Source organism: Mauremys mutica, chromosome 2, assembly GCF_020497125.1.
Source record: "Mauremys mutica isolate MM-2020 ecotype Southern chromosome 2, ASM2049712v1, whole genome shotgun sequence".
In the NCBI taxonomy this organism is placed as follows: Eukaryota; Metazoa; Chordata; order Testudines; family Geoemydidae; genus Mauremys; species Mauremys mutica.
Window position 1 is genome coordinate 69,630,300 of NC_059073.1, and position 10,443 is coordinate 69,640,742.

Genomic DNA, 10,443 nt, shown 5'->3' on the forward strand with positions numbered 1-10,443 from the left:
TTTCTGACTTTCTTCAAAAGCTTAAACTCAGAACATTCCAAAGGTGATGCAGAGCAAGAGATGGGATAAGGACAAGATCCATTTGCCGCTGATGTTTAGTGTCCTGTGTTTGAAGCCCACATCATATTAACAAAAAGCATCCAACAACTGATCCAAACTCATGCAGCCCCCTGGCTACGGCAGTGTCTTCAGACTTCATTGGTAGTGGCAATTTCATAAAGCTGTGTGATGTGTACCCAGACAGTGAAGCCAAATTAATTGTGAATACAGCTCTGGTCCAATATATTTAATCTGGTAGAAGATAAAGCAGAAATAGAGGGAACTCTGTACATTCACACTTTATGATGTGCCTTGATAAACTGAAAATCTCACTCCTGGGTTACAGTAGAAATTGGTAGTTTTAATGCCCCACATGCTACAGATCATAGTCATTCTTTGTGAATAGAAACTTTAAAGCAACATATCCATTTCAGTTCTTTTAATTCCCTGTGAGAACCCACTTGTGTTTTCACATGCAATCAGGAGAGGTCTTGGGGAGGGATATTAGCTGTCCTGAAACTGACAGGACCAGAATAAACTGTAAAACCTTCCTGAAGCAACTCAGTCTGTGAGGTGTGGTCAGTTTTTGATTGCGCCTTACTCCTGAAATGTTATCATGGTTTTTGGGTCCATGGGCCAAATATCCATCAGTTAGAGAAGAAAAATCAGTCAAATAGGGTAGGGAGACATGCAACTTGAAAGCTTGGGCAGCTTTCCTTAAAATCACAGTTTACCCAGGGACCACGCTAGGTCCAGGAGAGAGTGGTTTCTGGGTCTTACAAACGTTGCCAGGAGGTTTATAACACTAGAGAAATATGTTAAACCTCTGACTATGAGATTCTGGGGCTGGACAGGGTGGATCACTTGATAATTACCCTATTCTGGTCATTCTCTCTGAAGCATTTGGCACTGGCCACTGTCGGAAGCCATTGGCCTGACCCAGTATGGCCAATCTTACGATCCCCATTGGTTGTGGGTGAGCATTGGGCTCATTTTCACATGGCCAGTGTGCACAAAAGCTTACAGCGCAGACCCCTCTCACAAGCCTGGGTGCTCCTCCAGCCTTTGCAGGAGCTGGGCGCCCTCTAGCGAGCAAACCTCACCTAGAGGTGTGGGCAACAGCAGGGATGGATCACTTGCTGATTACCTGTTCTGTTCATTCCCTCTGGGGCACCTGGTATTCACCACTGTTGGAAGACAGGATACTGGGCTAGATGGACCTTTGATCTGACCCAGTATGATTGTTCTTATGTTCTTACGTAGAGTCAAACAGGTTAGAGAGATGGGAAAAGCCCAGGCCAAAAAGCAAGAGGCAGCTGAACCACTGGTGGGATAAAATATCCCTTCCCCCACCCCTCCCCCCCCGTCTTTAGTGACAGACCTCCTTCACCCTGCGGCTTTGTCCTCTGGAGCATTTTCTTCTTTCCAGTGGGGTTTGATGGAGCTTTACACGCTGGCTTCTCTTCCCCAGCATTGGAGGGTGAGAGATTTGCAGCTTCCATGGGTGGAATTGTCTAGCGGTGCCAGATGTTAAGGAAGATCAAAGGGGAGGACCAGTGGGGAGGGGGATCAGTCCCCATTGCGCTCTGTGCTGCAGTTCACTGCAGCAGTTTCCCGAGCCCTAGTGCTGTGACCTAGAGAAACGTGGCTTAGCCAGTGGGGCAGGGCTCTCCCCGGCAAGGCTGGATGGAGCACGTGGACCAAAGAGGGGCGGGGGTCCAGCTTGCCCCTTGCCGGTGGGCTCCTCTTGTCACTCACACAGTCAGACCAAGCGGCGGGGGTCGCTCACGCCTGGGGCCCACAAATCCCCCCAGACCCAGTCACTTGTCTCCGCTCGGCGGGAGAGCTCCCGAAAGGCAGGTGGGTGCTGTAAAAGGCCAAGGCCATTTCCTGGAGCCCGGCCTCCCCCGCCCTCTGCCCCCAGCTGTCCCCAGCCACCCGCGGAGGGGGGGGGGCACAGAAAACGTGCTCGCTGACTTCCCTGCCTGGCTCATCCCCTTCCCAGGCAGAATCGCTAATAAGGGGGCCTGAGTGGGATTTCGTAGGTCCTGCGTCAGATGGAGCCCGCAGGCGATTGGGGGAGGCTTCGCTTTTCCCTTTTTGACTAATTATAAAGTGGCTCCATCCGCTTCCCAGAGCCCTGACTTTGGTGAAGAGCTCCGCAGCCCTGCAAACAGACCGAGCCAGCCAGTGCGGGGGGGCAGGAGACCGCAGCTCCAACTGGGCACTTTCTCCCCCTGCCTCCTCGCTCCTGTAAGATTTACTGAAGCTGCTGCTCAGTAACTGCGGGCTATTACTTTTCTCCTGTATTTTTTTTCCTTCTAGAGCTTCTCCAGAGGCACAAATTGGCTTAGCCCTTCTATAAATACAAGGGGCTCAAACCAAGAGGCTCCAGCAAGCTACAGCTCACTCCCGAGGAGCTTCTGCGGGCTCCCAAGGAAGCAGCCTGTATGTGAGTGAATTGCTCTAAGGACCGGCACTAGGCTGGGGCTGGGGCGAGGCGTCTAGTAAGGTTGCTTGCCGTGGCTTGGCTGAGTTTTATTTCTGTATCAGCTTTGCTGTCTGTCTAGTTTCCATAGGCTACTGCTTTGTTGTTCGGAGGCTGTGTGCGTGCAAACTCCTGCCAGGCAATCGCTCCAAGGCTTTACCTTCGACTATCTCTGTAGTTCTGGTATCTAACCTCTTTCCTGGCTGTTCCGGGGAATTGCCTCTGTCCGGCTTGGCGGGATAATGACTGAGGACAGGGAAAGAGAGTGGCGGGAGAAATGCTTTAATCTGGAGGGAAATTGATTTGATTTCTGTTAACCACGTTAAGTTCGTTCTTCGCATACAGCGCTAGGTCCCGTTCCCGTGCAGGCTCTGGGCTTGCAGAAAGGAACAAATCCAGCTCTGGTAACACCGGCAGAACAGCCGGGGAGGGGGGCGCTGAGGTCTTGGCGACCCTGGGAAGGGAAGGGGAGGGGGCAAGCCGGGGGCTGTCCCTGCCTGGCGCTGCGGAACAGAGAGCGCAAAGAGTTCCAACTTGCTGCGCACCGCGTCCCGTACCTAACCAGGGGGGTGGGTTCAGCTGCCGGTGGATAGTTTGCAGCGCCCGTGTCTGAGGCTTGGCGGAAGCAGGGGCACAGGTGTGAGTGGCTGTGGGGTTGGGGGCGGTTCTCCAGGGGCCAGGGAGGAAGCTGGTGCCAGGCTGAATTCTGATCTGTTCTTTTCGCAGCCCATGGCGTTGCTCGTGAGACTTTGCGGCTTGCTCTTGGCTCTCAGCAGCTGCCTTGTCTGGACAGTGCAGGCGGACTGCAGCAAGGACTGCGCCTCCTGCTCCTACCGGCTGGGTCACCACGCAGAGATCAACCCCCTGGTAAGCGGGATCCATGTGTTCCCAAGTAACTCTCTGACCCCACTCGCCGCCCAAGAGGCACAGCAGCTGCTCCCGGAGGCTCGCATGGGACTCGGGAGCCGGCTCCTCTCACGCAGAGTTAGCGACGGGAGCTTAGCTGTGGGGGTGGTGGGGGAAGAAGACCCTCCGGCCGCGGGCGCTGTCCGGGCTGGCTTTTCTGCGGCTCTGCCCTGTCCTTCCCCGGGCCGCGCCGGACAGTTCGGCACCCTGGAGAGCTCCCCAACACTCCTGCCCGGCCCCAGCGACTGAGTTGAGCTAATTGACTGTTGAGGTCCATTTGCGGGTGCTCCAAGGTGCCTGGGGAGGATCGGGCCTTAGAGCAGAGCAGGCAACGATGCCTCCCCCCAGGGGCCCAGCCTGCACTGGTGGCAGGTAGCCGGCGCCTTTGACCTCCACTGAAGCCTTGGGGAGCTAGGGCGCTGGGCCCTTGACAGGACCTAGCCCCAAGTGCAGTGCCGGGGAGATAAGCGGGGGCGGGGGTCCCTGATATTTAAACTCGAGTCTACCAGCGCTGCTGTAACCAGTTATCTTCTTTAAAAATTAAATTGCAGCATTTTAATTGGAAGTCTGATGTCACACCGCTAGAGTGAAATAGACTAGAAATGTCACCGGAGCTATCTTGGGGGCTCGGGGAGAGATTGGAACAGGCCCTTCTGAAAACTACCAAGTTCCCTCTCCCCTTAAAAGAAATCACCCTTTTAACTGTGAGTCTAAAGGTACCCTGATCACTAGGTTTAATTTTGAGAATTCGTAGGATAACCCCCCGGGAGCAAAAAAGTTCCCGGGAGCCTTTTGGTGATCCCGGTGGGACTAAGAGAGATTGAAGCCTAGAGAAGAATGGAATCACTGCAGGAATTCCGGTCAAAGTCCCTGGTTCAGAACAAACCCATCACATCTTAAAAGAGAGACAGCAACGAATAATGAGATGTAAAAGCAGAATAGAACTGAGCCAATGGCAAAAGAGTCCGTATTCGAATCCTCTCAAGACGAGCACGTCTCACCCTGAGCTGCTATGTAGTTTCGCTCTGAGCCGTTCCCTAATAACCTCTAGCATAGAAGACTCTCCAGTATAGGGTACTGCGTTGTTCTTGTCTTCAAATTCGAAACCCGTCCATTATAAAGTGCTTTCCATCAGAACGAAAATTGTTTGTCCTTTGAGGATAGCTTTGCAGAATAGGAGTCTTATTATGTGATTACACTGCTAGAACACGTCACCATAGACACGGGAGTTTAAAGATTTCATTTAACTCTGTTATTCCATGTCTCAGTTACCAAGTAATAGCTTGAACGGTAAATCTCCACTCGACATACATGCGTTTAAAAAGTTTGCAGACGCGATGTAAATTTACAATAGACTTTTTTTATTCACAATTTCCCGTTTCCTGTTTAGAACGCAAACATTTCTGCCTGAAACACTTTCACTTCTCATTGTGATAACACCTAACATTCTATAGATGGGAGAGATTAGAGAACAGTTATCGGTCTGCCAGTTTATTTAATGTGTGCATTTGACAGCAGTGGATCCTATACTTAATAGCGTGGGTCTGTGTATAGTTCTCCTGCATAATCAGTCATACAGATCTCCCTGTTGTTGGTGCGGGTCCTCCGCATGGAGAGAAAAAATCTCTTCTTCTTCTGTGATTTGGGAGGGAGGTAAACAAACACAAATATGGCTGAGAGACACACTCGGGGTAGAAGAAGTAGCTGAAACTAGTTTTCACTCGTTTGTTTGTTTGACAGTATTCATTTAAACGGAAAAAAAAGTTTAGGTTTAAAAAAACGTTAACGGCCGAGTTAAGACTCTTACTGCAGCAGTTCCGTAGGGGAAGGACTGCAGAAGATGACATGATGCTTTGTTGTATTTTAGCTTTCTCCTAGTATTAGGTATTGGAGCTTATCGGTTGAAAGATGGTACCAGGGAGAGGTGCGAGCTGCCCAGCGCTCTGGCTGAGGGTCCGGCCAAGCACAGTTTTAACGCTGTCGTGCAGGGGTAGGCAACCTATGGCAAGCTGATTTTCAGTGGCACTCACACTGCCCAGGTCCTGGCCATTGGTCCGGGGCTCTGCATTTTAATTTAATTTTAAATGAAGCTTCTTAAAGATTTTAAAAACCTTATTTACTTTACATACAACAATAGTTTAGTTATATATTAGAGCCTTATAGAGACCTTCTAAAAACGTTAAAATGTATGACTGGCACACGAAACCTTAGATTAGAGTGAATAAATGAAGACTTGGCACACCGCTTCTGAAAGGCTGCTGACGCCTGTTGTAGTGAATAGTCCCATTGAATTCAATGGAGCTCTTCACATGCTTCTTGAAGTCAGTGAGACTGGGTGCTTTGCTAGATCCCCGGCAGAAAGTTCAGCCCCTGGCAGGATCAGTCCTAAGAGGCTGAGCCTGCTCCCAGTGGAGAAGGATCAAGTCCTACAGGAGCAGCAATACCTCAAAAGAGCTTTTTTCTCCCAGATATCGGGAAGCATTAGTCCGCTCATAGGACACTGCCTGCAAAATGTAGGGCTACAACATTCAATTTGTTCTTAAAGTACAGCCTGTTAAAGCATGAGAAACAATCCAAACTGAGCGTTTCCTCTGCAGTTAAAATCCACTAGCGTTATTTTAAAATATAGTCACAATGGCACCTTGCGTGGAACTTAAGGGTCTGATTCTGACAAATGCTGGGTGTCCTCAATTCCCATAGGAGTTGGTGGGAATAGGGTGCTGAGTACTGGCAAGAGACATTCAGCAGCACCTTGCAGACTCTGGCCTCAAGGATTTGATTTTGTAGTGTTTGTGTACTCACTCCCATTGAAAATAATGGAAGTTTGTGATTGTTTTGGTGCACAAGGAATTTTGGGCCCTAATCTACCTGAATTATAAATCACTGAACATTTTTGTTTATAACAGAAACAATAGCACCTCTTTAACCACAGCAGTTACACACAGAAAATATTCTGAATGCAGTTGACATATATGACCACATGAAATTCTGTCCGTCTATTTCAATGAATTCTCAAGGTTAATTGGGAAGCCTAAGTTAACTTTAACTATCTTTCTTGTACAGCAAAGCTATTTAAGGGAGTGTTAAATCCTATTCAGCAATAGCATTTATCAGTTGATGTACCAAAACAAAAAAAGTACAGTATCATACAAGATTTCACTTACTATTGGTTTCTAAAACATAAACGTTTCTAAAGACATTAATACCTAGTGAGTTCACTATTACTTTTATCATAATGAGCATCATAGGAAGTAATCAAACCATTATTATATACCAAGTGTGTGGTGTATGTTTGTTCAGGGGGAGAATGATTGTTTAAACTGATCCATTAACCAAAAAAAGAGGTTCTTGATTTTTTGTATTTCCAAATCAGATTGCAACTGAGACCATATTATTTTAATAACCCAAATATGTTCACATGGACATCATGCAGTGCCAGTTAAAAAGAAAAATTGTGATGGTTTAGGAGTAGAATGTTGCTAACAACATAATTACTTTAAACTCAATTTGAGATGAACCTTTAACTCTAGAGTAATCACCAATATGGAAATAATTGTACCATAAATCTTCTATCTTGCTACAGCATATACAGTAGGTTGATAGATGATGTTTCTTAATATATTTATCACACTTAGGACTTAACTCACAGGTAACTACAGAAGTAGTGAGGTAGTCAGTTACTTACCACACAGAGCTGTTTTGAGGCTTATTTTCACATTTGTAAAGCTTTCTGAAATCTTTAGATGGAAGGCACTATAAAAGGGTAAATTAAGTATTATAATTTATTTTTATTTATTATTAAATATGATGATGGGACAATAAGGTTAATAATGTAAACAAATGTAACATTTCAAATATAATAAATGCATTTCACAATTGCAAAAATCTGATCATATGAGATCATACCTTTATATGATTTAATCATTTGTCAGAGCTCCACCTATTGCAAATTATGAGCTAGTGGAGTGGAAATGACTTTTCTGAAGTGAAATAATTTCAGTATTACTGCTGATTATTCAGTTTTACCTAATCTTACTTAATCCTTGTCAAAATCCTTTTGATGAGACATTTTTACCTCCCTAAATTGTATATTTAGATATAGAATATTACTTAGAAGTGCTCATAAATTGTTCCAGACTTCTGTGAGAGGCATGTGTGTGTGCACATGGATGTCTTTATTTAAACTAGAAACATAGGAATAGCTGTAGCAGATCAGACCAGTGGTCCAGTATCCTCTGACAGTGACCAGTACCAAACCAGTTGCTTGAGGGGAAGGCACAAGAAATGGCATAATGAAAAATTATGGAATAAGATGTCCATGAGGGAAGTTCCTTCCAGCCAATGAGTATCTAGAGCAGTGATACTCAGACTGAGAATCCTGAGTTGCAAGTGGCTCTTTAATGTGTCTCCTGTGGCTCTTTGTGGCACATGATATTAAAACACTGTGACTTAATTATTAACTAACTGGGATGCTTTTATTATGTTTACAACCAATTGTAGCTGATAAAATAATAATACTTGGTCAGCCATTTTTGCTGTGAGAATAATATGTATAAAACATAAATATTTCCCCTGACATATTGTTTAAATATTAATATCTAGTACTATAGTAAATGAAACAATGAATTCACACTACTGTGGGTCTTTTGGGTAATGTTGATGACTAGTTTGGCTCCTGAACCAGTGAGGTCTGAGTATCACTGACCTAGAGATTGACTTGTGCCTTTAACAAAAAATAAAAAGACAAGATGACATCAGAATGTCTGTTTCTTTTAAATCATTCTTAGTAAATCCCATCAATTTTTCAGGCATGCACACTAGAATGTGAAGGAAAACTGCCTTCTGCCAAAGCCTGGGAAACCTGCAAGGAGCTTGTGCAATTGACTAAACTGGATCTTTCCGAGGAAGGCAACAGTGCTCCAGGGGACAACAAGAAAGAACAGGATGAGAACCATTTGCTAGCAAAGAAGTATGGCGGCTTCATGAAAAGGTATGGTGGCTTCATGAAGAAAATGGACGAGCTTTATCATGTAGAACCGGAGGAGGAAGCAAATGGAGGTGAGATCCTTACTAAGAGGTATGGAGGGTTTATGAAGAAAGACTCCAATGATGATGCCCTGGCTAATTCCTCTGATCTGCTGAAGGAGCTTCTGGGAACAGGGGCCAACACTGAAGCCTCACATTACCGACAGATAAATGATAATGATGGGGAGGTCAGCAAAAGATATGGAGGCTTCATGAGAAGCTTCAAGCGTAGTCCAGAACTGGAAGATGAAGCCAAAGAGCTGCAAAAGAGATACGGTGGCTTTATGAGAAGAGTAGGGAGGCCAGAATGGTGGCTGGACTACCAGAAACGTTATGGTGGATTTCTTAAACGCTTCACTGATTCTTTTCTCCCTTCAGATGAAGATGGGGAAAGTTATTCCAAAGAGGTTCCAGAGATGGAAAAGAGATATGGTGGATTTATGAGATTTTAATACCCTCCCCTTTATCCCTTTTGTCCCAAATGAGAGACACTGCCTCATTGGTCATAATTTATTGTAATGTGTTGCTTGTACTGTACAGTTTTTTACTGTCCTAGTTAATGATGCAATCTGTTGTTTCAGGTTCTGTGTTCTTTTAAGTCAATAACTTCTGTTTTAGTCAGATTTAAGTCTATATTGTAGTTTTCATGCTAAAACTATTTTGGTTACCTTATCCCTTTTCTTTAAACACTACCGCACATCTACAGTAGAATTGCTTAATTGTATATACAATAAATTCTTCATCCTAATGCATAATGGATTTTGAAGTGTCTGTTATTTCCTACTAGTGCATTTAATCAACCACTTTGTCAAATTCATTCAGCGCTGAATAACCAAAGCTTATAATTTAAATCACCAGCTCTTTGTAATCACACAATTCCTTCTTTTCACACTACAGCAGGAATTGAAATTGGATTAATTTGTATCTTTGCTTCCTAGGTTTCTTACAAAGTTAAAACACCAAATATATCCTAAAATGGGTCAAATCTCTCCTCTCATTTTTGCAATTTAGTAAAAAAAAAAAAATTGGAGCTATACCTATCTCCTAGAACTGAAAGGGACCTTGAAAGGTCATCAAATCCAGCCCCCTGCCTTCACTAGCAGGACCAAGTACTGATTTTTGCCCCAGATCCCTAAGTGCCCCCCCACAAGGATTGGGCTCACAACCCTGGGTTTAGCAGGCCAATGCTCAAACCACTGAGCTATCCCTCTATTTATAGTAGAATAAAATTTTTAAAAGGACTAAAATTACTATTACTATCCACTACGTTTAGCTAGTAGGCAGCAAAAAAATATACGAGCACATTTTAAAATATTAACAACATTTCTTCAACTTTCCTGGCATACCAGGGAGTTAGTTCTAATGTCATGTTTCTTTGGACATATTTTTTACACTAATCCAATATAGGTTTGTGCAACTGGCTTTTCAGGGTCAAAGTTTTCCTTCCACAGGAAAGTGCACAGAAGAAGGAAAAACTGAAAGGAAAACTCCACAATTTTGACCTTTCAGAGTGTCTGACAGCGGGTTCTTTGGGGAGCAGCTTTGGGGCTTATCCTCAGATAATGTATGTTGACTTGGCTCTGTTGAAATCAGTGAAGCTATATTGGTTTACAGCAGCTAAGGAGCTTAGCCCCTTGTGTTTGGGCCCGGGTTTATGGCCCAGAGAAGATGTGATTGTATGGGAAATCCCAGTTCCAACACTGCAGATCGTCTGGCATCCATACCAACCTCAGTTAGCCCCTCCCCCAGTTTTCCAGGGCTCCCAAGCAGCGCAGCTCGCTTAGGAACTCATTGACATTGGTCTCTTTGCCACGAGGAGCAGCAATACATAATTTGCCCAGAAGCTTCCCAAAGTGCCTGCTTCCACACTCTGTTCCTACACATTTAGTCACTGGGTACCTCCCACAGAGCACCTCCACCTACACATTGTATTACTAATAATTAGTGCCATAGGTGTGCACAATAGTTCAAAAGCAAATAAAACA

At 45.0% G+C, this 10,443-nt stretch overlaps 1 protein-coding gene across 3 annotated transcripts; it reads left to right on the top strand.

The window, feature by feature from the left end:
* The first annotated feature begins 2,189 nt into the window (after positions 1-2,189).
* On the top strand, positions 2,190-9,152 carry PENK (proenkephalin). Of its 3 annotated transcripts, XM_045006650.1 has the most exons (4): positions 2,274-2,292; positions 2,365-2,491; positions 3,254-3,394; positions 8,242-9,152. In XM_045006650.1, the coding sequence occupies exons 3-4, from the start codon at positions 3,257-3,259 to the stop codon at positions 8,908-8,910; spliced, it is 807 nt and encodes a 268-aa protein (XP_044862585.1). In that variant the 5' UTR covers positions 2,274-2,292; positions 2,365-2,491; positions 3,254-3,256; the 3' UTR covers positions 8,911-9,152. The 3 variants fall into 3 exon arrangements, with proteins under 3 accessions (XP_044862586.1, XP_044862587.1, XP_044862585.1); XM_045006651.1 differs by having other exon boundaries at positions 2,190-2,487; XM_045006652.1 differs by lacking the exon at positions 2,365-2,491 and having other exon boundaries at positions 2,196-2,292.
* The last annotated feature ends 1,291 nt before the right edge of the window (positions 9,153-10,443 follow it).

What these genes read in the sequence shown, in the direction of transcription:
- PENK (XM_045006651.1), top strand. Translation starts at nt 3,257, where the DNA reads ATGGCGTTGCTCGTGAGACTTTGCGGCTTGCTCTTGGCTCTCAGCAGC. An exon ending in ACGCAGAGATCAACCCCCTG is followed by an intron (nt 3,395 to 8,241) that starts GTAAGCGGGATC and finishes TCAATTTTTCAG; the next exon opens with GCATGCACACTAGAATGTGA.